Consider the following 27,759-nt stretch of genomic DNA (forward strand, 5'->3'; position numbering starts at 1 on the left):
ATGGGAGCACCTCCCACTCCCACACCACAGCCCCCCACAGCACCCCACACCACCCCATGCCATCCCTCGCCACCCCACGCCGCAGCACAGTGTGGTGCAACAGTCACCTACCTGAAGCCGCTTGCTCTGCAGCACAGATGAGAATACGCTGAGCCCCATCACAATCAGGAGGAGAGGGCCCAGGGGAGACACGGCGTCAGAGCGCCCCATGGCACCGACTCCGGTGTGGCTGCGGTGCTCCCAGTCACCAGCACAGAACCGCGATGCGGCTCCCCAGTGTCCTCCTGGGTCCCCAGTGACGGGACCCGCAAGACTGCTGGGGTGTCAGAGGCCGAGGCTGCAGTCTGCCCAGACAATGCCAGACTGCGGTGCCCAGCATCCGCTGACGGCTCCAGTGGGGACCGCGTCCCCCTTTTATAGTGTGGCAGGGGGGCACGTCCCCCCTTTGTGACATCATGGGGCAGTCAGAGCCGCCCTTTGTGACATCACAGGCAGTCAGAGCCCCCCTTGGTGACATGCAGCAGGGGATGAGGAAGAGCAAGACAAGGAGGGCACTTGCCCCAGGCTGCCAACAGGACTATTTCATAGCACGAACATCACATTCAGTACAAATTATAAAGTCTGCTGTGTAGTTCGACTCTCCCTTGATGGCGGCGGTGCAGAGAACTCCTTGCTGCGGTGCCGGAGCCCTGAGCCCTTCCCTTCCTCCCATAGCCGCAGCGCTCACGGTGTCCCCCATTGGCTGTCCCCTGCTGGGGGTGCACGGCTTCCTGCTGATGGAATGGGCTGGGTGTAGTCCTTGGGTATTTTATATTGATATCGGGATTGACGCTGCTTCTTTAGCATTATTAGTGTAAATTCTTTAATTTTATCCTAGTAAATCTATTTCTATTGCAACCCTCATGTTTCCTTGTTTTTCCCCAATTCCTCTTCCCCGGTGGGGAGGGGTCATCGGGCGACAGAGTAGTTGTCTAAAGGACAAGAAATTGTGGTGGGTTTCTCAAATCATAACAAGAAGGGAGGGAGAAGGAGAAGGGCCCGACCCCTTCAGGGAATGGTTTGGGTGGGAAGGGACCTTAAAGGCCACCCAGTGCCACCCCCTGCCCTGGGCAGGGACACCTCCCACCAGCCCAGCTTGCTCCAAGCCCCGGCCAACCTGGCCTTGAACCCCTCCAGGGATGGGGCAGCCACAGCTTCTCTGGGCAACCTGGGCCAGGGGCTCACCGCCCTCACAGCCAAGAATTTCTGCCCAAGATCTCAGCTCAATCTCCCCTCTTGCAGTGGAAACCCCTTCCCCCTCGTCCCATGGCTCCCCTCCCTCATCCAGAGTCCCTCCACAGCTTTCCTGGAGCCCCCTGAGGGGCTGGAAGGGGCTGGAAGGTCTCCGCGGAGCCTTCTCTTCTCCAGGCTGAACTTTTATAGATATTATTTAGTATTCCTGCTGAAAAATGAGAACCCCTGTCTGATCCTCTGGTTTCATTTCAGTCAGTATCTGGGAATGATTTCCCATAAAAGTGCTTTGACCATTCCTGGGGGATCAGCTTTCCTGGTAGGAAAAGCTTCTACTCCTCCTGAGGGTTGATCCATGATTACCAGCGGGTGCTTAACGCCTCCCACAGGAGGCACGTCAGCATAACCCATCTGCAGCCTTTGGAATGGGAAGTATGACCATGGTTGCCCTCCAGCCTCCTGCTTGGGTTTTGCACCGGAAAACTTCCAACATGTGGGCCAAGAACTCACAATCCCCTTTACTGCCACATGTCTTCCGGGGGCTGTCCACATTTTCTCAATCTGATTAAAAATTGTCATCCCTCCATGTGTTTTATCACAAAACCGCCTAGCCAAAGCCATTGAGTATTTTCTTGGTAAGACGGGGCTTCCCCCAGTAGTCCAAATTCCAGTTTCATCTTTCGTGGAGGAGGGAGGGATCCCGAGTGCAGGGCCCCATTCCATTTTTACAGAGCAAGGCAGCGTTACATCTGTCCCTGTCGTCTGACCGATGGAAGACACGTCTCAGACAGACATCAGGTAGGTGAGCCCAGCGATTCTGCTCAGCTTCGCTGTCGTCTTCCATTGAGAAGACAGTTTTTCACTTCTCTTCTGGGTGTTGAGCAAACCCAGAGGAAGACTCTCTCCAGCAGGCTCCCGAAAAGACCAAAGTCCGCCCTCCGCAAGTCCATGGTGGCAGTTCTGCTGACGCCCTTCCTTGCTTCCCTAAGAATCAAAAACTCTGTCATTTCATGGTCACTGTGCCCAAGACGGCCTCCAACATCACATCCCCCACAAGTCCTTCTCTGTTCACACACAGCAGGTCCAGCAGGGCTCCTTCCCTAGTGCGTTCCCTCACCAGCTGTGTCAGGAATTTATCCCCACACACCCCAGAAACCTCCAAGACTCTTCCCTCTCAGCTCTATTGTGTTCCCAGCTGATACCTGGTAGGTTGAAGTCTCCCAGCAGGGCAAGGGCCAGTGATCGTGAGATTTCTCCCACCTGCTTACAGAATATTTCACCTGCCTCTCCGTCCTGGTTGGGCAGTCTATAACAGACCGTCATATCAGCCTTCTTGGCCCTCCCCCTCATTCTTACCCAGAAACACTCAACCCCAGTGTTTACCATCATTAAGGTCTCAATGTTCACAACACTCCCCAACATACAGGGCCACCCCACCTCCTCTCCTTCCTTGCCTGTCCCTTCTGAAGGGTTTGTAGCCATCTAATGCAGCACTCCAGTCGTGCGAGTCAGCCCACCATGTTTCCGTACAGCGACTACGTCATAGCTGTCCTGCTGCACAATGGCTTCCAGCTCCTCCTCTTTCTTGCCCATGCTGCAGGCATGAGTGTGGAAGCACTTCAGCTGGCCTGCTGATCCTGACACCTTTTTGCTGGAAGAAGGCTTCACTCCTACCTGACCATTCCCAGGCGCAGCCGTAGCTTCTAACCCATCAATGACCCTTGCGTCTCTGCTGCCGGATTCATCCCTTTCCCCCTTCAAATCTACTTGAAAGCCCCTTTGATGAGCCCTGCCAACTCCTGTGCAAGGATCCTTTTCCCCTTTTGAGGCAAGTGTGTCCCATCTGTCTCCAACAGGCCTGCTGTCCTGTCAAACCATGCTGTGATCAAAAACCCCAAAGTCCTGCCGCTGACACCAGGCTCGCAGCCAGGTATTGATCTGCGGGCTCTTCCTGTTGCTTTCCTCATCCTTCCCTGTGCCTGCAACGACAGAGGAGAGCACGACTTGCGCTCCTGAGCCCTTTCCTAGTCATCCCAAGGCCCAGAAGTCTCTCTTGATCTCCCTTGGGATTCTCGGTAACAGATCATCTCTGCCTGTCTGAAAAATGAGGAGCGGTTAATAATCGGAGGGGGGGGAACACCGCCGCGTCCTGTGAGGGAACCCCCGAGCGCCGCCATCGGCCGCCGCTGTGGGCCGGGGTCGGGGCCGGGGCGGGGGCCTGGGGCGGGGCTGCGCCCGGCTGTGGGGCGGCTGAGGGCCCGGCGCCGTGGCCTGTGCTCCAGAGCCCTCACCAGCTCCCTTGCCCTTCTCTGGACACACAGAATGGTGGGAGAAATAAGTTCCGGTCCGAATGAAATAGGCTCAGGCAGAATCCTCTGGGAAGCACATTTTTATTCACGCTCTTGCAAGAGCGGGTGACCTAGCAAGTAGGCACACTTTCCGTTCTTGAAACACCACACCTTTTTATTTCCTAATCCCGGCCCAATTTTTCCCTCCCCTCTTTCCCGTTGGTTGAGTACTCCAGGGTTCACGGTCTGTGCGAGGCGCCTAAAATTCTTCCCGCATGTCCTGCCGCTGTTTACTTCTCTTTATGCTACACCTAAAGGGATTATCTGACTGGTTGATTTCTTTCCTTTTTGGTAAAAAAATTGCTCAATGTCATTAGCCCTGGTTAAATGTATGACTACCCTTCCAGACGCTAATGCAGTAGGAATCAGTTTGTCCTTTTGTCTGTGTGATAAGAGATGTTCTACAAGCCTTTGCTGGAGCCCCTTTGTCTCAGTCATTCCCTTATCATGTCACCTCTGATGGAAACGGCTTTTCTCCTTCGGGTCAGGCGTGACAGCTTTTGAGAATTTTGAATATCCTTGGGATGCTCAAACCAGCATGTTCCTAGTGTTATGTCTCCTGAATACGTTGCAGGTCTTTTTTAGGGCTAAACGACTATTTAAGACTACCGCCCAGAGATCTGCTCCGAGGCTGGCTAGGTGAGGAGAAATAACTGGCCTCCAGACGGTCCAATGTGAACCAACAGAAGCCGTTTATTAAGCACAGATCATCACCTTTTATACCCTGTGTTGTCGCCGTACACGCGACTCGCTTATTTCTGATTAGCTAGTTACGCTGTCCACGCGCTGTCCATGCAGTTCGTTCACACAGCAGATTGGTTACAAGAATTCGCATAGTAAATTGCTTAGTCATTAGCACAACATGTTTTCTGCCTTCTCAGTTCCCGTTTTTGCCATGTACTAATTCCATCTTCTACCACCTGTTTTGCTCTTACTCTAATCTCTCATAGTAGGGAGGCTGGCTCACATGACCATTTTCTCTCAGACACATTCCTACAATCCCCCCTTTTTCTTCTTGAGCCAGCCAGACCTTATGCATGGCATTTTCTATCATGTCAGTCACTTTGCGGAGAACACACGAGGCTACCATAACCAATAGTAATATAACCAACAATAGCATGAGCCCTTGCTTTAGTAAATCTGATAACCATCCCGTTATACCCCATGAGCTTAACCAATCATCGAAACCTTTTTGACCACTTTTAATTTGGACATGTTATCCTTCAGATCCCGCAACTGCTTATGAATGGATGATGAGTGGTTGGAAAGGTTCATGCAACACATACCTTCAAAATCTTCACATCCATGACCCTGAGCTAACAGCAAAAAATCAATAGCCGCTCGATTTTGCAACGTAGCATGCTGAATGCTATCAACATCAGTGAGCAAGCTAGATATGATCTCAGTTGCAAGGTTTATCTGTTTACTTGCCCAACACCCTATCTTATTCAACATATTCAATGCCATGGCTGTTCCCAGCGAAGGAAGAATACTTAGCCCTATTCTTTGTCCGAGATTCGGGAACGTTATATGGTCGTCACAGGATGGAGTGAAGGTACGAACTGTTCTCTTGGCTCTGTGTTTACTGTGTGCTCTGCTCACTGTGTCTTTGGCCGTACGCAGGCCTCTGCTCGTAGATCTGCCCCATCTCCCCCTTTTTTGTTTAACACCAGACCATTTATTAACAAGGTGGCCATGACTTGTGCTTCTACTCGTTGTGACGCTCTTAGCAGGTTATATATCATACTAAACACAATTAAAAACAGAATCAAGAAGAACCCTGCTAAGGCAATAAATACCCAGATTCCTAAATTTAGCCCAGAAAGCCAATTTCTTTGGATTTACCCACGAGAAATCCTTTTGTAATATTTCAAATACATTGCGGTTCATTAAGTCTTGAATGTTTAGTATTTGAGCTTTTAGCTGGTCATGTAAAGGACGAATATTGTCTTGCAACGACATGTCAAAAGCACCTTGAAGATGGTGTTTAACCATTTCTCAGCCATGTAGCAACGTATTCCAGGGGAGAGATGTAACACAAAGTCTTCGAGAGTTGTACTCCCAATCACAATACAGAGAAAGACGTGTTTTTAATGCGTTTTGCCGATTCCCTGTCCATATTACTGCTGTTTTATACCTTACTAGCGTTAACTTTACACAACAAGATTGATTACATTCTTGTATACTTGCATTTTGAGCCGAAGCAAACAGACGGATGAGAAGTACAAATCATTACAGAATTGTCTTGCTCACAACTTCTATTTGTTGCAGTATTATCTGTGGTTAGCATGCACCCCGATTTAGGGTGCTTATAATACACCTTCGGTTGTTCAGGCCATTCAACACTTCTTACAAAATGTCGCTCTACTGCTGTGGATGACAAAGAAGACATGTTTAGAAAACTTAAAACATGAGTTGCTTTATACACTCACTCTTGAGGTGTCATACCTACGGGATTCCCCCTTTTTTGTTTAGCAAGCATGGTTTTTAAAGTATGATGCATACGCTCCACAATTGCTTGCCCAGTCGGGGAATGAGGAATACTGGTGACATGTTTAATACCTCATATCTGTAAAAAAAAAAAGACCTGTACTTTAGCGGACACATAAGCTGGTTCATTATCAGTTTTTATAGTTTTCGGTACTCCCACGACTGCGATGCATTGCAACCAATGTCGAATAACATCACAAGCCTTCTCTCCTGTATGAGCAGTAGCTACAACAAAGTGTGAAAACAAATCAACTGAAACATGTCCAAATTCCATAATGCGCGTAACATCGGATTGCCAAAGTTCATCAGGTGTAAGCCCTCGCGGGTTAACCCCCGCAAAGGATGGCAGAGGAGCCAGCTGCTGACAACCGGCACACGTTCACACAGTATCACGTGCTTCTTGTTGTGTCAAAGAAAATTGCTTCCTCAATGCCTTCGCATGTTGATGAAAAAAAATCATGCGACATTTTAGCTTGCGGCATAATGTTGGGAGTTGTTACCAACAGTGTGATAATCCGCAACTGTGTTTCCCTCAGTTAACGGGCCAAGTAAACAGCTATGAGAGCGTATGTGGACAATAAAATAAGGAAACTGTCTTTTTCATAAAAGCAACAGTAATTGCAGTAAGAGACTAAATAACCATTGGTTCTCTACTTGTTTTATAAATGCTCCTTCAAGTCTTTGAACAATACCAGTAACACATTGAGATTCTGCCTACATTTAGCAGTTCCTGTTGAAATAAGTCCAAAGCCTTTACTGTGTCCCTGAACCATCTGCAAACACCGAACAGGTGCCATCAAGAGGCTTTGGTGCTAGCAGGATGCGCGGCTGTAAAGGAATTTGTGAAAGTGACTGTAATAGTCTGTGCCAGGGGAAAGAATAATTTATTTGCCCAATATAATGTACTAAGGAGGTTAAGACTTTGTGATAACCAAGGGTCAAGGTCATCCTTTCTGGTGGGGACATGTATGTGGCTTGGATCCATTCCAGAAAGCTGCTGACAGCACAGACGACCCTGGAAAAACAATCGCGGTAACATTTCAATCATCGTAGTTACTGGTTTTGAAAAGGTATGTGGCAAAAATACCCACTCTAGTGCAGTCAGGCTCTTTGCGAGTGCATCATCCCACTGTCCTATCAGGGCATAAAGTTGAAATTCTTGTAGGAAGGTGTTCAATGCGTCTTGCAGCAGTAGTAGACTATATCTTATCTTGCAACATGCTGTAATGCCTTCGGAGCTGTTGGGGTTAATGAACATAGAACTTATGGGGGGGGGCGGGGGCAGACACAGTGCTTCAGGGCATCCCCTGTATCTTCAAAGTGCGCTCATGTCTCTCTCCCCCTCGCTCATGTCTCTCTCCCCGTCTCTGACCCGAGACAGCCCCCTTATATCCTGCACTGGATTGAGTGGAGAAGTACAGGCTCGAGCCGCTGCACGCGTGGCCAGTGCACGCAGCAAGTCCCACCAGACTCTCCTGCACTGGACTGAGTAGAAAAGTACAGGCCAGAGTCGCTGCACGCGTGGCCAGCGTATGCAGCGAGTCTCACCAAACTCATGATCCAGCTTTGCTAACAGCGGCTGTCTGATACGTGACTCCATTGTTGTAATCCCGTCTTAGCTTCTTCTGTGAAGGTCGGGTTCTCATGGATACACACATAGTTTTTAGAGCAACATATTCTACAACTCGTACGAGGGTACGATGCAAAGCGGCATTTACAACTGATCGTATGATGCTTATTAAACACGGCAAACAGCATACTAAACATAACAGACAAATTCCTTCCACACAGGCAATGAGTATAATTTGCTTCAACCAACCCCACCCCCAAGTCCATCCAGCAAAGAGATTTCACCCAGTGGTCTCCACAAGTTGCTGGTTCGGTCGGTGCAGTTCCTGCAACTGGGCATGGATGGATTTGGAGTGGTCACTTAGATTCATACAATACAGTCCTTTAAAATCTTGACAACCGTGTCTGTGAGCTGAAAGCAAAAAATCAGTAGCAGTTCTGTTTTGCAACATCGCATATCGAATACTATCTACATCCAGCAACAACTCAGAAATAGCGGTACTAGTAGCATTGTTAAACTTATCCTTGGCAGCAAGAGAGTCCTTGTTATCACGAATCCTTGGCAGCAAAAGAGTCCTCGTTAGCAAGAGCGCATGCGGACTCCCTGTTCTTGCTGGTACTGTGCTTTGATCTTCTTCCACAACAGGCCAAGATCCTCAAGCAGCTAGATGAGGTGTCTGTGAGTCCATCACAGGCTTATGTCATCCAAACGTTTTTCTTGCCAGCACCCGAGACTGAATAACGATTGGTGTGATATATGTGTTTTCCAGCACCCAGGTGCGAGTCCCTTGAGTGTATTTACAATCCTCCTCGCCGATCTGCCGTTGCTTTCCCATATTCCACCCCCTTGCTCAAGAGACCGCTTCTGCTGGGTTCATTTTAGTCTCACAGGGCATAACACAGAGCAATCTACTAAGGCATGCAATAACATACATGTTGGGGGATGCGGCGGGCCCGTAGACCCTTTGACAGAAGAGATAGAGATTGCAGTGTAGCCGTAAGAAGGCCGCGAGTTGCGTCATATAAGGGCAAAGTAACAAAAAGGAGAAAGAAGAAGATCGCTTCAGAGAACAAGGAGAGTTAGGCTGTGAGGAAGCCAGATTTTGAGCAATGCGAACAGGATTTCAATAACCAATCGTATTGTAGCTACGAGCGCGTGTGCTATGTAACCTAACCAATTGAAAGCGTAGAAAGAACACGTGAACGGAGCGTGAACAAAAGATTAGATATATAAGAAAGCCAAGTTTGTAATAAAGAGAGAGCTTAACTTAACTTTTCAAGGAGAGTCTTGTCGTTTGTCCGTCCCGACTGAAACGACAATTGGTGACCCCGACGTGATACTGAGGAAGAAGACGACTGGAAATAGTCGTGGGGACGGAGCCCAGTGAAGCTGAAGACAGCGGGCAGAGCTGTTGACGGATCCGGATCATATTTCAGAAGACACCTGTAGTAGGTGAGCCACTGGGGACATGGGAGAGAAGTTAACTAAGGAAGAGCAGACTGTACTCTCCACATGGACGCTGCTGTTAAAGCGGCAGGGCGTAATCCTCCCTGAAGTGACCTTGCGAAAAATGCTATTGTGGGGAAAGGAAGAGGGAGGAGAAGTAACGTCGGTTACGGCATTTAGTGTAACGCAATGGACGAACCTAGGGCAGACATTATTTGAGGAAGCTACGCTAATGCGTAGAAAGAACACATGAACAAAAGATTAGATATATAAGAAAGCCAAGTTTGTAATAAAGAGAGAGCTTAACTTAACTCTTCAAGGAGAGTCTTGTCGTTCGTCCGTCCCGACTGATTCACCCAAGAGTACTCAGGGAGCTGGCGAGAGAGCTCACCACGCCTCTCTCCATCATTTATCAACAATCCTGGTCAACAGGGCAGGTACCAGATGACTGGAGGGTGGCTAATGTGACGCCCATCTACAAGAAGGGTCGGAAGGAGGATCCGGGGAACTACGGGCCTGTGAGCCTGACGTCGGTACCAGGGAAGATCGTGGAGAGGATCATCTTGAGTGAGCTCTCACGGCAAGTGCAGGGCAGCCACGGAATCAGGGCCAGCCAGCATGGGTTTAGGAAAGGGAGGTCCTGCTTAACAACCTGATCTCTCTCTATGACCGTGTGAGCCGCCTGCTGGATGCGGGGAAGGCTGTGGACGTTGTCTCTCTGGACTTTGGTAAGGCCTTTGACACCGTCCCCCACAGCATTGTCCTGGAGAAGCTGGCGAATCGTGGCATAGACAAGTGTACTCTTTGCTGGGTTAAAAACTGGCTGGATGGCCGTGCCCAGAGAGTTGTGATTAGTGGGGTGAAATCCTCTTGGCGGCCGGTCACCAGTGGTGTCCCTCAGGGCTCAGTTTTGGGGCCAGTTTTGTTTAAAATCTTTATCAATGATCTGGATGAGCGGATTGTGTGCACCTTCAGTAAGTTGGCAGACGACACCAAACTAGGTGGGAGTGTTGATTGGCTTGAGGGAAGGAAGGCTCTACAGAGGGCCCTGGACAGGCTGGCTGGCTGGATGGATGGATACACTACTACTGGACTGCATCTTCCGTCTAGTCGTGCTCATGAACTAGCACGGCCACTCTCAAGTCTTTGGTCGCGTTCGGTGAGAAACCAAAAGGACGAGCTACTTAAAAAAAAAGTGCAGTTTATTTAAGCAACAGATAGATAGGTTCTTAGGGCAGCCGGTGATAAATACACTGTCTGCAAAGCACGTGCAAATGAAAGTATTGTTACATCTACAAAACGCGGGACAAAGTTCTAACGATACAGCCTGGCTATACATGTAGAAAAGAGAGTCTCTAGAGAAATTTCTGAGTTTCCCGAGGGAGCCCTCGGTATAATCTAGGTCTTACCCAAAGGCGTCCCTATGGGGGGGAAGAGAGGCTCAGCCCGTCGCCTGCTCCCAGAAGCCAGTGATGGAATTCTTTGCGATGGTGTCTTCCCTGGGTATCCCCCCTCTCTCGGGCTATTTTTCTACTATTTGTTATCTTTGAGGTGGAGTTTGAGTGACTTTAGTCGTACATACTTTTATCATGAGTGGTGTAAATTTTTCTCGCTTCACAATTAAAGGTGTAGTTTACGAGAAGCTCAGGGCGCAGGCTCAAGAAGGAGCGGTCGCACCTTGGAGGCGGGTAGCCTTCGGGGTGGAGGTGTGTTTTGGTATTATAATGACATTCTAACGAGCAAAGTTCGCACAAAGGACAGCATTTCATGAAAATTTGGCAAAATGTTGGCTCCAAGTATGGAGCGGGCAGCTAATTGGCAGCTTATCTGTTTCCTGGTATCATCCCATTCCCGTATCCGCTATACATCCTAAGGTAAAGCCGTGGAATAATTGCATCCCGTCCCGTACCTCATGTAGCTTATCAGGGAACCACAGGTGTTGTATTCTTCATGCCAGCTGCGGCTGTTTTCTCCCTCAGAAGCCTCTTGATTTTCTACTTTTCCTTCCTGTGTGAACAATGCTGGACTTTTGTGTTTTTAGCCAATGTAGTATTTATTCCGCAGGGGGGCAGCGAGGTCTGTCCCTGTCCCTGTCCCCGTCCGCCACCCTCTGCCCTCGGCAGGAGGAGAGGAACCAGGTCCTCACCTCCTACCTGTGGGTCCGTCAGGCCTGGCTGGATGCCCACCTCGCCTGGGACAAGGACGCTTACGGCGGCATCGACAGCATCCGCATCCCCAGCAGCTACGTCTGGCGGCCGGCCATCATCATCCTCTACAACGAGTGGGTGCTGCTCGCCCTCCCCCACCCCCGGCTGCTCCCAGAGCTGGGGGGGCTGAGGCTGGGGCTGGGGGTGTTGCCAACAGGGAGCAGGGGGGGTCCTGCTGTGGGGGATGTGGGGAGACGGTCACCTCGACTGGGTGAGAAGGCGGCGGCAGGAGGTGCTGGCATCAGCCTGGTGTGCCACCCACCTGGCAGCTGGGATGTGCCACCCCAGGGTTGACCAGGGGCAGCGAGCCCCCTCTTCCTGGGGGTGACGTGGGGAGGGGACACGGGGTTGGGGACCAGTGCTCGGCCCCGGCCCCGCAGACCCTTGCCCCACGTGGGGCTCGGGGCCATCCTGGCCCCACAGCGATCCCTCCCCCAGCGCCGACGACGGCTTTGGCGGCTCGGTGGAGACCAACGTGGTGCTGCGCTCCGACGGGCACATCACGTGGGACTCGCCCGCCATCACCAAGAGCTCCTGCAAGGTGGATGTCTCCTACTTGCCCTTCGACGGGCAGCAGTGCCGCCTCACCTTCGGCTCCTGGAGCTACAACGGGAACCAGATCGACCTCCGCAACCGGCTGGACACCGGGGACCTGACGGACTTCGTGGAGAACGTGGAGTGGGAGGCGCTGGGCATGCCGGCTGTAATAAATAGAATCATGTTTGTTAATCAAATCAGGCTTTCTTAAAGGCTGGTGAAAACTTACACTGTTTCGACTCTTCACATACTTAAATCGCAGGCATCCAGCGTGCTGTCTGGTGCACTTTGATACCTCAAGGCCTAAATCACAGGCATCTGGTGTGTTTTAACACTTCAAAGGGAAGAGCTAAGTTGTGAGATAAGCTGAAAAGAGTCTCCCCAAGGACACTGATAAAGATGAGGAGCCTTCAGCCCCACCACCATCAGGAGGCGGGACAAGACCGACCCCCTAGCAACACGTCGCTCAGACACAGAATATACCAGGATTGACACATATACGGGAACCAGAAGAGTATATAATCAACTACTTTCGGGAAGTGGGTGTGCGCCGTTGGCGGAGCAAAGACTCCCCGGCCGCCCAGCGCTGTTTTGCTTGCTGCCGCTTGCTTAATAAACTAATTTGATTAATTGGACTGGTTCCTGTCAATTATTGGGCCACAATCTATAACAAATTTGGTGCCGTGACTCGGATAGAGGCAATTTGGCTGTAAACCTCACAGGGGGGGCGCCCCGCTGAGTAAACGGCCCCTGTTGGGGGTTTTTACACCCAAAACCTCTACCGACGAACTCGAAATTCGGCAGCAAGCAAATAAAAGCCGGCAACCCTGTAAACTTTGTGCACGAAGACCCGAACGAAGACTCAGGAGTGAGTAAGTATAGGCCGGTGATCCGTTCGGTTGGGGTTGGGTATCCTGGAGTGTGCCTGTGTGAGACGTCCACTTGAGGACGAAGCAAGTGCGGACCCCTTAGTAGTGCGGTTCCCATCTCCCGCGAGGGACTGGGCCAGGAACAGGGGGAAAAGATTGTGTGTGTGTGTGAAGGCACTCTGGAAGATGGGACAGAAGAAAAGCAAGCCTTCTGATCCCATGGGTGGGTCGGTGCCTAAGGTTAGGTTACCCCAGATACCGCCAGACAGTTCGTTAGGATTAATGATTAAATATTGGGATGATTACCCTTCTAGGCAGGGTAAGGATAAAGCAAAAATGATACGTTATTGTATGGAAGTTTGGGGTGGGAAACAAATTAGAAGTGACCACCTGTATTGGCCCGTTTTTGGGTCCTTTGAAGATTGGATATGCCAGGCTTTACATATTTATGTTAATTCTAAGGAACCCTTTAGCCTGGAGGAGAGTGAATATGCACACTTGTGGATAAGGTCAGAGACTAGAGTAAATCTATATCACTTGAGAGAGAAGAAACAGGGGGGTAGGAAAAAACCCAATTTGTAGCTAAATCATGGACGGACATTAGAAAGAAGCTGGAGAAAGTGGAGGATTGGCAGGATAGGGGTTTGGATGAATTTTTAAGGGAAGCCCAGAAAGTGTATGTCCGCAGGGAGGAGGAAATACATAAGAAACAAGCCAGAATGTTGGTAGCTGCAGTCAGAGAAGGGCAAAGGACGTCAACCCCTGGAAAAGGGTTTGAAGCTCGCCAGATAAGACAGGAGACCCAAAAACCTTTAAGAGGGAGAGAATGGGAAACTGTGGTTTGTTTCTATTGTGGAGGAAAAGGGCATGTTAAAAAGGACTGCAGAAAGAGAATGATGGATGAGAAAATGTTCAAAGACTAGGGGTGTCAGGGGCTCTATTTGCTGGGAACCCGAGGAAAAAAAAAACAAAAAAAAACCAACACGAGAGCCCTTGATAAAACTAAAAGTGGGTGCCCAGCAACAAGAAATTGAGTTCCTAGTGGACTCGGGAGCAGAAAGATCTACCGTTCAAAAATTGCCCCAAGGATGTAAAATATCCTCGGCGACTATACAGGTTATTGGAGCAAAAGGAGAACCTTTTGGAATACCCGTAATAAAGGATGTGTTTTTTGAAACCCATTCTAAGGTAGGGGTGGGGTCCCTGCTACTCATGCCTGAAGCAGACTATAATTTATTGGGCCGAGATTTGATGATTGAATTAGGAATTGGCTTAGAAGTAAAAAATGAAACACTAAAAAAAATTAAACTGTGTCCCTTACGAGTAATAGATGAAGAGAAAATAAATCCTGAAGTCTGGTACACCCCGGAAACAGTAGGTAAGTTAGATATTGAACCCTTTCCAGTAACAATAAGGAACCCAGAAATACCAGTCAGAATAAAACAATACCCCCTTCCTAGAGAAGGGAGGCTAGGTTTGAAACCTGAGATCCAAAGATTACTTGAAAAGGGGTTGCTAGAACCCTGTATGTCTCCTTTTAATACTCCCATCCTGCCTGTAAAAAAAAAAAAAAACAAAAAAAACCAAACAAATGGAAAATATAGGTTAGTACATGACTTATGAGAAATTAACCAGAGAACAATAGCTAGATTCCCGGTGGTGGCGAATCCACACACCCTCCTGAGTCAAACAGGGCCCGATAATCAATGGTATAGTGTAATAGATCTGAAGGATGCATTCTGGGCATGCCCTCTCAAAGAAGATTGCCGAGATTACTTTGCTTTTGAATGGGAAGACCCAGATAACCATCGGAAACAATTACGGCGGACGGTATTGCCCCAAGGCTTTACCGAATCTCCGAACTTGTTCGGACAAGCCTTAGAACAAATCCTGAAGGGGTATGAGTTAAGTGAAGGAGTCACACTGGTCCAATATGTGGATGATTTGCTCCTAGCTGGTGATAGCGAAGAAAAAGTGAGGCAGGAAAGTATTAAGTTACTAAATTTTTTGAGTTTACAAGGATTGAAGGTATCAAAATCAAAACTACAATTTGTTGAGAAAGAAGTAAAATATCTGGGACACAGACTAAGCAAGGGAACTAAGAAATTAGACCCCGAAAGGGTGAATGGCATATTGTCATTACCGGCTCCTAGAACTAAAAGACAGCTTAGGCAATTATTAGGTCTCTTTGGCTATTGCAGGCAATGGATTGAGAACTATAGCAAAAAGGTGAAGTTCCTCTATACCAAATTAACTAAGGATGGATTATTGAAATGGTGGGAGGATGATGATAAACAATTAGAAACACTAAAAACTGATTTAGTAAATGCCCCAGTCTTGAGCCTGCCAGATGTAAAGAAACCATTTTATCTATTTATCAATGTTGATGAAGGGACCGCATTTGGGGTATTAGCACAAGAATGGGCAGGAAGAAAGAAACCTGTGGGATACTTATCTAAACTCCTGGACCCTGTAAGTAGGGGTTGGCCTACCTGCCTTCAAGTGGTAGTAGCCGCAGCCCTTTTGGTAGAGGAAGCCCATAAAATTACCTTTGGAGGAGAATTGAGGGTATTCTCACCTCACAACATCAGGGGAATTTTGCAACAAAAAGCTGACAAACGGATAACAGATGCCCCGGCTCCTAAAATATAAAGGCATCCTAATTTCCTCTCCCAAACTGGAACTCCAGGTAACAAGCGTGCAGAATCCAGCACAGTTTTTGTATGGGGAGCCGAGTGACAAAATAAGTCATGATTGTCTTTACAACATTGAGGAGCAAACAAAAATCAGACCAGATTTAGATGAGGAAGAACTTGGAGAAGGAGAAAAGCTATTTGTAGATGGATCATCCCGGGTAGTTGAAGGAAAGAGAAAATCAGGATTTGCAATCATTGATGGGAAAACATTTAGTGTAATAGAATCAGGACCTCTAAGTCCTAGTTGGTCTGCACAGGCTTGTGAACTATGTGCTGTATTAAGAGCCTTGCAACTTTTAAAAGGTAAAATTGGAACCACATATACGGATTCAAAATATGCCTTTGGCGTAGTGCATACTTTTGGAAAAATTTGGGAAGAAAGGGGTTTAATAAATTCTCAAGGAAAAGGATTAATACACCAGGAATTAATAATCCAGGTCTTACAAGCATTACGAGGACCAGCGGGAATAGCCGTAGTACATTTAAAAGGACACCAAAAAGGATTAAGCCCATTAGTCAGAGGAAACAGTCTTGCTGATCAAGAAGCAAAAAGAGCGGCATTAATGGTGATCCAGACTAAAAGAACTCGGGAGGACTGTATAACTTGTGGAAAGGAATCAGACGAATTCCCATGTTATGAGTGTTGGAAGGATTTTGGAATCAATGCAGTCCCTTGCAGATGTCTAATTTATGATGAGTGTGACAACCCCAAGTATAGCCATTGCCATCTACATGGAAAAATTCACTCAATCCTGAGTTTTACAGTGCAGGAAAAAGATAAGCTGACTCAGATGGGAATCAGGGAGACAGAAAAAGGAAAGTGGAAACTCCCGGATGGCCGGGAAGTTCTCCCCAAACCTCTGGCTTTGAAAATCATGCAAAAATTCCATGAGCACACCCATTGGGGAACTCAGGCGTTAGTGGGTCAGTTTGCCACAAAGTATGTGTGCATTGGTATATACAATATAGCAAAGAGAATAGTTAGCGAATGTATGACATGCAAAAGGGTCAATAAACATCAGTTACGGGGAAAAAGCCCTGGGGGGAAGGGAACTGGCTCACAGACCATTTGCTAAAATCCAGCTAGACTTCACTGAACTTCCAAAGGTGGGACGATATAAATACTTATTAGTAATCATAGACCACCTAACCCATTTTGTGGAAGCTTTCCCAACAGCTAGAGCCACCGCTCAAACCGTAGTGAAGACTTTGCTGGAAAATATAATCCCTAGGTATGGATCCATTGAGGTAATAGACTCTGATAGGGGCTCCCATTTTGTTTCAAAAATAGCAAGGGAAGCTCTCTCCTCTTTGGGGACAAAATGGGAATATCATACTCCCTGGCATCCACAAAGCTCGGGAAAGGTAGAAAGAGTAAATGGGGAAATAAAGAAACAGCTCACAAAATTGATGTTAGAAACTAAGATGTCATGGGTAAAGTGCCTCCCCTTAGCACTATTGAATATAAGAACACAGCCCCAAACTGATGTAGGAATTTCCCCCTTTGAAATGTTATATGGGATGCCATACGATTTAGAAATTCCGCAGGACCACCCCCAACTTGAAAATTCACAAATTAGACCTTATATAATTCAACTCATGGCTAGGAGAGTAAAGCTGCGGAATAAGGGCTTAGTAGTACAGAGACCCCCCTTGGATGTAGCCATGCATAACATAAAGCCAGGAGACAAGGGGACCCCTCGAGGCTGAGAGACACCGTACCTTTGCATACCTGTGACATTTAAGATACATACGGGAAACCGACGCCATGACCTTTGTATCCCACCCAAACCCCGCGTGCGGTAAATAGCGGAGCATTTCCTGCCGATACATCTGGCCTTACGGAATATCTCACCCCCCTGCATTTACTGATCCGTCCTCAATAAAATAACGACTCCATCAGCTCTGGCTGAGTGACCTCTGGCTCTTCTCCTGCGACAGCGACGGCGGCTGGTCCGCGCTCACCCTGCCCGACAGCCTGTGCTGGGGGGGCTGGGCCCCTCGTCCCCATCCCTGCCCCACACCCCACAGAGTGGCTGTCGGAGGCCTCGGGGCTCATGCCATCTTGTCACCGGTGGAGGGGACTGATCAGCTGGTGGGGAGGGGGACGGTGGCCAAACCCGGGGGGACACCCGTGGGTGATGGGGGAACTGGGGGATGAGAGCCGGAGGCGCTGGGGCAGCCGGAACAGGGTGCGGGGGACACGGAGTGCCCTCGGGCTGGCTGGGATGGCGCACAGACGCTGGCAGCAGGGATGGCCGTAGCGAGGGGAGCGCGGGGGGGCAGCAGCACGGCCCCCGGCTGAGTGCAGGGACCCGGCTGGGGGCACATGGCGAGGGGAAGGAGCCGCGGTCCCCGCGGGGAGCCCCGGGGCGAGGAGGGAGCCCGGCCAGGGCAGCCCCAGGGGCCGAGGAGGAAGGCAAAGGGGCCAGGCAGCATGGAAAGCGCAGGGCAGCGGGGACGGGGGTCCCACCGAGACCCCAGCCCTGCGCCGACTCCGCTCAGGGGTGTAAGAAAGGCAGGTGTTGCTTTTGCAGAGGAGAAAAGCCGTTTCCATCAGAGGTGACACGATAAGGGAATGACTGAGACAAAGAGGCTCCAGCAAAGGCTTGTAGAACATCTCTTATCACACAGACAAAAGGACAAACTGATTCCTACTGCATTAGCGTCTGGAAGGGTAGTCATACATTTAACCAGGGCTAATGACATTGAGCAATTTTTTTGTTACCAAAAAGGAAGGAAATAAACTAGTCAGATAATCTCTTTAGGTGTAGCATAAAGAGAAGCAAACAGCGGCAGGACATGCGGGAAGAATTTTAGGCGCCTCGCACAGACCGTGAACCCTGGAGTACCCAACCAACGGGAAAGAGGGGAGGGAAAAATTGGGCCGGGATTAGGAAATAAAAAGGTGTGGTGTTTCAAGAACGGAAAGTGTGCCTACTTGCTAGGTCACCCGCTCTTGCAAAAGCGTGAATAAAAATGTGCCTCCCAGAGGATTCTGCCTGAGCCTATTTCATTCGGACCGGAACTTATTTCTCACAATTTGGGGGCTCGTCCGGGAGCAGAAGTCATCTTTTTGGGAGTCCGTGTTGCCGAAGGACGGGAAGACGCGTCCTGTTGATTTCAACGGTCTCGTGGATCGTCGGCAGGGATTCCGGGAGGAATCGACTAAGATCTCGAGACCCAGTTGTGCAGCAGACTCTGTGAACCACAGGGGGAAAAGGGATAGGTGCAGTCGGCACAGAGAGTACGACCAGGCAACTCTGTGCACGGACCAAGGTAAGAAAAATCGGACCGTTAAAGTATTGCCTTGGTGGTCGGGACATTCTAAGGGACTTGTGTGTGAGTGACTGAGACGTACTGCGGTACGAAGCGAGTGTGGAGTCGGGATCCGCGGTTCTGTAGTCCCGCGAGGGGCGCAGCCGGAGAAGGACGAAGCGAAAGGAAGGGGTGTAAGAAAAGTCTCTGTTCAGAATGGGAAATAAGGATTCTAGGCCTAGGGATGAAGAAGGGGATACTAAGAAAGACCCCGGGAACATTCCCCCAGACAGTCCTTTAGGGGAGAATGCTGAGGTTTCGGAATGATTCTTCTTGTACAAGGGATAAAGATAAAAAGAAAATGATTTGTTTTGTTCGGACCGCATCCCGGAGGGGCCGGGGGCGGCCGGGGGGGCCGTGGACATCCTGGGAAGGGTCTCAGGGGTGTCCTAGGGCTCCTGTGTCTGTCTTAGAGGATCCCAGAGGTGTCCCAGGTGGGACACGTTTGCATTTGCATTTGAATTTGTTTGGACCAAAGAACCCATAAGACCTCCTAGTGTATTTTGGCCCAAATTTGGATCTGATGAAGACTGGGTCTGTCAGACTTTAAACATGTATGTGAATAATAAGGACTAATAAGGAAGTCGAAGAAGGTGAATATGCTTTTTGCTGGGTCAAGATGAATAGATTCAGGAACGCCCAAATCCATTTTATATGTTCGCAGCCCAGACTGTAATAAGTAACTAAAGGTGATTTGCTGATCGAACAAGTTAAGCAAGAGGAACGAACCCATTGTGGCAGTCCTGAGAACTCCCTGTTTAACCAGAAGAGACATGTCCATGTTATCTTGCTACATCAACATGGGAACTCCTGTTTGACAAAAAGCTTAACCACAATGTTATCAGAATGTATTGTTTTAAGCTGATTCTGTGACCAACATTTTATCTAAACTACCTCAAGCAAGAAGCTACAGAGGGGCGTACCGAAGATGTCGAAACCGACCTCCGTGAAGATAAAAAGAGCTGCTCAGCTTGCTTGAATTTGCGAGCCTTTGGTGGAGCTGCGACTCCCCGGCCGCCCAGCGCTGCTTTTGCCTTCCTACCTCAATAAATATTTATTGAATCTAAGTTGGACTCGATTTATTTTAAATTCAACTATAACAAATTTGGTGCCGTGACTCGGATCCAGACAGCTGACTCGGAATTCAACTCTGGGAGGGCGCCCCATCTTCGGATGGTCCCAGAGGAGATTCCGACTTAGCTCACCTGGATTTTCCGAACTGAGATAGGAAAGCAAAAAGAAAAGAGAAAGGAGATACTGCAGTTCCCCGTAATTTTTGTGCACGAAGATCCGGACGAAGACTCGGGAGTGAGTAAGTATATTGCGGTTCCGTTCGGTCGGGGATTGGGTACCCGGGTGCGAGTGACTGAGACGTCCACTGGGCTTAGTAGCCCACCGGACAAAGTGAGTGTGGACCTCCTAATAGTGCGGTTCCCATTGTCCGCGAGGGCGTGGGCCACGAACGGAGGGAAGTGAGTGAATTTTGAGTGAAAGAAGGCACTTTCGGAAGATGGGACAGAAGAAAAGTAGGACTTCTGGTTCCATGCAGGAGATACGGGGTGGGGGTGGGCTCCCCGATATACCCCAAGATAGCCCGTTAGGCCTAATGATTAGATATTGGGATAGTTCCCCTTCTCGAAAAGGGAAGTCCAAGGAGAAATTGGTCTATTATTGTATGGAGGTATGGGGAAGAAAACAGATAAGAAAAGATTTATATTGGCCAATTCATGGATCCTTAGAGGTTTGGATATGCCAACAATTAAACATATATGTTAACAACAAACGATCATTTAATAAGGAGGAGAGTGAATACGCCTTTTTATGGATCCTGGGCACGGCTCAGGCTGCTAATTTGTTTCCATTAAAAGAAAAGAAAAATGATAGAAAGAAAAGGTGGGATGTAGACGAACCTCCAGCGTCTCCCCCACCCTATGTCCCCCCTCCGCAAGGTCCTGAGCAAGGTCCTAATCGAAGAATAACTAGAAGTCAAACTAGAGAAAGGAGGGAGGAAAACTTGTTGTATCCCTTAAGGGAGACTGCTATGGGGGGACCACAACCCGGAGTTGGATTTGTATCTGTACCCCTCAGCTCCGGGGATGTGAGGGAATTTAAGAAAGAAATGGGACACTTGTTAGAGGACCCATCAGGGGTAGCAGAACGTTTTGATCAATTCCTCGGGCCTAACATTTATACTTGGGACGAGATGGAGTCTATTTTAAAGATCTTGTTCACAAACGAAGAACGAGGAATGATCAGAACGGCAGGCATGAGGCATTGGGATCAGAGGCATCAGCATGGTCCCGCCGGAGATGTAAAATGGCCCTTACAGTGGCCCAATTGGGACAATCAAGACCCCGCACATAGAAATAACATGATTGATCTCCGGGATATGATAATTCAGGGGATTAGAGATTCTGTACCCAGAGGGCAAAATATTAATAAGGCCTTTAATGAACAACAAAAGAAAGATGAAACCCCCACCGAATGGCTGGAAAGATTGAGAAAAAGTTTACAGCTATATTCTGGGTTAGACCCCGATAGCCAAGGGGGTCAAGCCCTGCTGAAAACTCAATTTGTAGCTAAAATCTTGGACAGATACAAGGGAAAAGTTAGAGAAAGTAGAAGACTGGCAGGGAAGGGGGTTAGATGAATTATTACGAGAAGCTCAGAAGGTGTATGTGAGAAGGGAAGAAGAAAATCAGAAGAAACAAGCCAGAATCCTGATGGCAGCTGTAAGGGAAGGACAAAATCAGGGCAGGAGAGGAGAAAGTCCCCGGGAGGGCCCAGTAGAACCGAGAAGAAGAAGATTTAGTTCGCAGGACATAGAATGTTTTTATTGTCGCAAGAAGGGACATCTACAGAGAAATTGTCGGAAAAGAATGCAGGATGAGATTTTTAAGGAAGATTAGGGGGGTCAGGGGCTCTATTTGCTGGGGACCCCTAAGGTTACCGAGCCCTTGATAAAATTGAAATTGGGTCCTCAGCATGAAGTATTCGAGTTCCTTGTGGACTCGGGTGCCGAAAGATCAACAGTCCAAAAGTTACCATCTGGATGTGTTGAATCAAAGGATAAACTCCAAGTAATTGGTGCAAAGGGGGAACCTTTTAAGGTGCCCCTGATAAGGAATGTAACAATAGAAGCCCCAAATAAATATGGAGTGGGAACATTTTTATTGGTCCCAGAAGCTGAGTATAACCTCTTGGGACGAGACCTGATGGTGGAATTAGGAATCAATTTGGAAGTAGAGCAAGAGAAATTAAAAGTAAGATTATGCTTATTAACTGCAGAAGATGAAGCCAAGATTAATCCAGAAACTTGGTATAGCCCAGGGTCGGTGGGAAAATTAAATATCAAACCGATCACAGTCTCCATAAGAGACCCAGACCAGCCAATTAGGATAAAACAGTATCCCATCTCTAGAGAGGGGAGAGAAGGGTTGCAGCCAGTAATTGAGAGACTTTTGGCCCAAGGGCTTTTGGAACCCTGTATGTCTCCCCACAATACTCCCATATTGCCCGTAAAGAAGCTGGATGGGTCCTATCGTTTAGTACAAGATCTGAGAGCCGTAAATGAACGAACCATTACCCGGTTCCCTGTGGTGGCTAACCCGCACACTATACTTAATCAGTTAAATCCAGATTATAAATGGTATAGTGTTATAGATTTAAAAGATGCTTTTTGGGCTTGTTCCTTAGAAGGAAAATGTAGGGACTATTTTGCTTTCGAGTGGGAGAACCCCAAGACCCATAGAAAACAACAATTACGGTGGACCGTTTTGCCCCAGGGATTTACAGAGTCTCCGAACTTGTTTGGACAAGCTCTGGAACAGTTACTGGAATTTTATGAATTAAGTCAGGGACTAATTCTAATACAATACGTGGATGATTTATTGATCGCTGGAAGAACTCAAGAAGGAGTCAGAAATGAAAGCATCAAATTATTGAACTTTTTAGGCCTCAAGGGATTAAAGGTTTCTAAGTCCAAATTACAGTTTACTGAAGAAGAGGTAAAATATTTGGGGCATTGGCTCATAAAGGGACACAAGAAATTAGATCCCGAAAGAGTAAAAGGAATTTTGTCTCTAACAGCGCCCACTAATAAAAGACAGATAAGACAGTTATTGGGATTGTTAGGGTTTTGTCGACAGTGGATAGAAAATTACAGCAGTAAAGTAAAATTCTTGTACGAAAAATTAACTAAAAACGGGTTGGTAAAATGGTCCCCTGAAGATGAGAATCGTTGGGAAAATATAAAAAGAGATCTGGTAGAAGCACCTGTCCTCAGTTTACCCGATATCCGTAAACCCTTTCAACTCTTTATCAATGTAGATAACGGGACAGCTTATGGGGTTCTGACCCAAGGATGGGCAGGGCAGAGAAAGCCTGTAGGATATTATTCTAAAATACTGGATCCTGTAAGCCGCGGGTGGCCCACCTGCTTGCAAGCAATAGTGGCCACTGCATTAGTAGAAGAAGAAGTTGGAAAAGTCACCTTAGGAGGTGAACTAAAAGTATACACCCCCCATAACATTCGAGGAGTATTGCAACAACGGGCTGATAAGTGGCTTACAGATAGTCGACTGCTAAAATATGAGGGAATTTTAATTAACTCCCCTCGACTAGAAATGGAAACCACTTCTATTCAGAATCCTGCCCAATTTTTATACGGAGAACCTAAAGAAGATTTGACACATGACTGCCTCCAACTAATAAATTTGCAGACTAAAATAAGGGAGGACTTAGAAAACGATGAATTAGACGAAGGAGAAAAATTATTTGTGGACGGCTCCTCACGAGTGGTTGAAGGACAACGGAAATCAGGATATGCTATTGTGGATGGGTATACTTTTAAGATAAAAGAATCGGGACCATTAAGTAAAGCCTGGTCCGCACAAGCGTGTGAGTTATATGCTATGCTAAGGGCATTAAAGCTCTTAGAAAATAAAGTTGGAGCTATTTATACAGATTCAAAGTATACCTTTGGGGTGGTACATACTTTTGGAAAAATTTGGGAAGAGAGAGGCTTAATTAACACCCAGGGAAAAGGATTAGTCCATGAAAAGCTAATCTTAGAAGTTTTAAAGGCATTAAGAGGTCCACTAAAGATAGCCATAGTCCATGTAAAAGGACATCAGAAGGGACTAACCCATACTGTAAGAGGAAACAATCTAGCCGACGCGGAGGCAAAATGGGCTGCATTATTAATGGTTCAGACCTTGAGAGAGGAACCTGAAAGGCTAAAATTAGATAAAACTTTCACTCTCCAAGAATTGGAGAAGCTAAAACAAATTGGAGCAAAAAGAGATGGTGATAAATGGCTGCTACCAGACGGCAGGGAAATTCTTCCAAAAGGATTAGCTCGGGGAATACTGAATAAATTACACCATAAAACTCATTGGGGAATTCAAGCTTTAGTGGATCAGTTTGAGACAAACTATGCCTGTGTCGGAATATACGATCTAGCTAAAAGGATTTTAGAGGGATGTTTCACCTGTCACAAAGTGAATAAACGACAACTTAGGGAAAAGGTTCAAGGAGGTCGTGAATTGGCTAAAAGACCCTTTGAGAAAATACAGGTGGATTTTACCGAATTGCCAAAGGTGGGGAGATATCAGTATTTATTGGTCTTGGTTGATCACCTTACGCACTTTGTAGAAGCCTTTCCAGTGGTAAGAGCTACTGCAAAGACAGTTATTAAGATTCTCTTGGAAGAAATTATTCCAAGATATGGGACTGTTATGGTAATTGACTCAGACCGAGGTCCACATTTCACATCCAAAGTAATTAAAGAGACAACTGAATTGTTTGGTACAAAATGGGAATACCATACTCCCTGGCACCCACAGAATTCTGGGAAAGTAGAAAGAATGAATGGGGAGATAAAGAAACACCTAACCAAACTTATGGTGGAAACAAAAATGAATTGGGTTAAATGTTTCCCATTGGCTTTGCTTTACATTAGAACTCAGCCAAGAACAGATACTGGTATATCCCCCTTTGAAATGTTGTATGGAATGCCTTATGACTTTGGGTTATTAGTGGAACACCCAAAAGTCGAGGATAAACTTTTAACACAATATATTTTAGAACTTACAAAAAGAAGACAGGAACTAAGAAAGAAGGGCTTGGTAGTACAAAGACCTCCCTTGGACATTTCCATACATCGAATCCAGCCCGGAGACCAGGTACTAATCAAAACCTGGAAAGAAACCTCCCTAACACCCCGTTGGGAAGGACCCTTTGTTGTTTTACTTACCACAGATACAGCTGTACGGACAGCAGAAAAAGGATGGACTCACGCTAGTAGAATTAAGGGACCTATCTTCCCAGAGAAGTGGACTGTGACGTCGGAACCAGGAGATCTTCGAATAAAGATAAGGAAAAGCGAGACCGGTAAATGAACCACTCCAGAAGGGAAGTAAGAGATAGTTTATATCGATGGTTCCAAATACCACCAGGAAATACTCTACGAAAGGTATATTTTGCACCTTGGAGTGAAGAAAGGATACCGGACCAAACGGGGGCGGGGGGGTGGATTATACAAACTAATAGGAACTCCCCAGGTTTTTCCATTTTGTTGCGAAACAGAGACGGAGATACCCGAATCGCCCAGAATAGGAGATCTCTGGGGAATACCCTGCTTAAAACACCCTACTTCCGGACATTTATGTTGGGTTGTTTGCCGATGTCTAAATTGTAATAGAGATTGGTCCTGTGTTTCATTTAAGAGACAACCCTACTGTATGAAATGTCGCAATGATTTGATACGTGCCAGGGGACCAGAGGATCCAGTGGAAATTCGTAAATTATTTTGTGGGTGGGAACTGTCAGTACCTGAACTTTGGGAAGTACATGAAACAGACTGGTATAGAGTTTTAAGACAGTGTGCTATAAGATTCACCTGGAAACGGGCACAACAACCACATAGGTGGAAATAGATTTGAGAGATAACTAACTCTTTAGACCTTGGAAATTATTGACAGGATAACAGTAAAATTCCCCTGAAGACTATCTGCTGCTGCCGAGAAGATCTTGATATCCCGTTGCTCTCTGCAAAGGAGTAGACGAGGAAGGCAGAGAGGTACTAAACAGTGGGGAAATGAAAGCTGGCATCCTATTAATGGTATTGATTACCATGACTTTAGAAAATGAATCTTAGTTTAATCAGTCACCATGGCTGACTACCTTAATTTCTACTTTGGCGGGACCCCTCATGATGTTGCTATTGGCTCTGACTTTTGGACCCTGTGTCATTAATAAATTTGTAACCTTTGTTGAAAGCAGGTTAGAAAAAGTGCAGCTAATGGTGATGAAGCAATCAGAACTGGAAATGAAAATTATACCGAACGAAAATCCTGAATTAGATGCAGCTTGTGAGGTATTGTCTAGGTTTGATCAGCAAATCACTTATAAATAAAAGAAGGGGGGGATTGTAATAAGTAACTAAAGGTGATATGCTGATCGAACAAGTTAAGCAAGAGGAACGAACCCATTGTGGCAGTCTTGAGAACTCCCTGTTTAACCAGAAGAGACATGTCCACGTTATCTTGCTACATCAACATGGGAACTCCTGTTTGACAAAAAGCTTAACCACAATGTTATCAGAATATATTGTTTTAAGCTGATTCTGTGACCAACATTTTATCTAAACTACCTCAAGCAAGAAGCTACAGAGGGGCGTACCGAAGATGTCGAAACCGACCTCCGTGAAGATAAAAAGAGCTGCTCAGCTTGCTTGAATTTGCGAGCCTTTGGTGGAGCTGCGACTCCCCGGCCGCCCAGCGCTGCTTTTGCCTTCCTACCTCAATAAATATTTATTGAATCTAAGTTGGACTCGATTTATTTTAAATTCAACTATAACAAGACCGTCGGTGATGTTTCAATCGACAAAGAAATTGAATCCCCGAAGTGGGACCCCTTAGGCTGTTACTTGGGGGCGAGGGAGAGGGGTGAATAACAGGGGACGAGGACTGCCCCGACCGCTCCTACCAGCAGCTCGAGGTTCACCGGTAGGGTGTTATCATTGTGGGATTTACAGAATCCCCTAATTCGCTTGGCGAGTGTTAGAACAAGTGCTTGAACAATCCAGCCCTCCATCGGGAGTAGCCCTGCTTCAGTATGTGGATGATTATTGGTATCTGGGGAGGAAGAAGGCAGGGTAAAAGAGGCCACGAATGAGTTACTGAACTTTTTGGGACAGTAAGGTTTGAGGGTCTCAAAAAAAAAAAAAAAAAAAAAATTGCAATAGGTGGAAACAGAAGTGAAGTACTTGGGACATGTAGTCAGTGAAGGGAGTCGAAAAAATAAATCCTATAAATCCTGAGAGGATCAAAGGAATAGTAGACTTACCTCTGCCAAAGACCAAGAGGGAACTGAGAAAATTTTGGGGGCTGACTGGGTACTGTAGACTGTGGATAGAGGAGTATGCTCAAAAGACTAAAGGACTATATTCCAAACTGTTAGCTGAAGATCCGAATGTATTGGTTTGGACAGAAGAAGAGGAGGATTTAGTGTAAGATTGAAAACAGAGCCTAATCAGAGCTCCAGTTTTAGCCTTATCTTCTTTGAAGAAATCTTTTCAACTCTTTGTAACTGTAGACAAAGGGGCTGCGTTAGGAACTCAAGAGTGGGGGGGGATAAGCGGCAGCCAGTGGCCTGTTCATCTAAACTCTTAGATCTGGTCTCCTGAGGGTGGCCAGGGGAATGATAGAAGTTAGCACCCCTCACCAAGTAAAAATCATTTTAGCCCAAACCACGGGAAAACGGCTAACCAATTCAAGAATACTGAAGTATGAAGGAATTTTAATTGAAAAGGATGATTTGATTTTAACTACCCGCCCTTGCCTTAACCCAGTGAGCTTTTTGTGAAAAAAATAGAGGCAAAGGATGAAGAACTTACACACGAATGCATAGATGGAATTGAGTACCAGACTAGGACACGATCTGACTTAAGGGAGGAACCCCTATCTGGGGGTCTTCATTTGTTCGTAGACGGTCCTTCAAGAGGGATAGAAGGAAAGAGGTGTAACGGCTATGCGGTGGTGCATG

General features: G+C 47.2%; 1 protein-coding gene across 1 annotated transcript; it reads left to right on the forward strand.

Annotated features, from left to right (window-relative positions):
• LOC134511225 (neuronal acetylcholine receptor subunit alpha-10-like) lies at positions 1–27,739 on the forward strand. The gene is made up of 5 exons (XM_063324857.1): positions 1–6; positions 11,214–11,365; positions 11,730–11,994; positions 23,433–23,551; positions 27,703–27,739. Exons 1-5 carry the CDS (start codon positions 1–3, stop codon positions 27,737–27,739), a joined length of 579 nt encoding a protein of 192 aa, XP_063180927.1.
• The last annotated feature ends 20 nt before the right edge of the window (positions 27,740–27,759 follow it).

This window comes from Chroicocephalus ridibundus, chromosome 1, assembly GCF_963924245.1.
Source record: "Chroicocephalus ridibundus chromosome 1, bChrRid1.1, whole genome shotgun sequence".
NCBI lineage: Eukaryota > Metazoa > Chordata > Aves > Charadriiformes > Laridae > Chroicocephalus > Chroicocephalus ridibundus.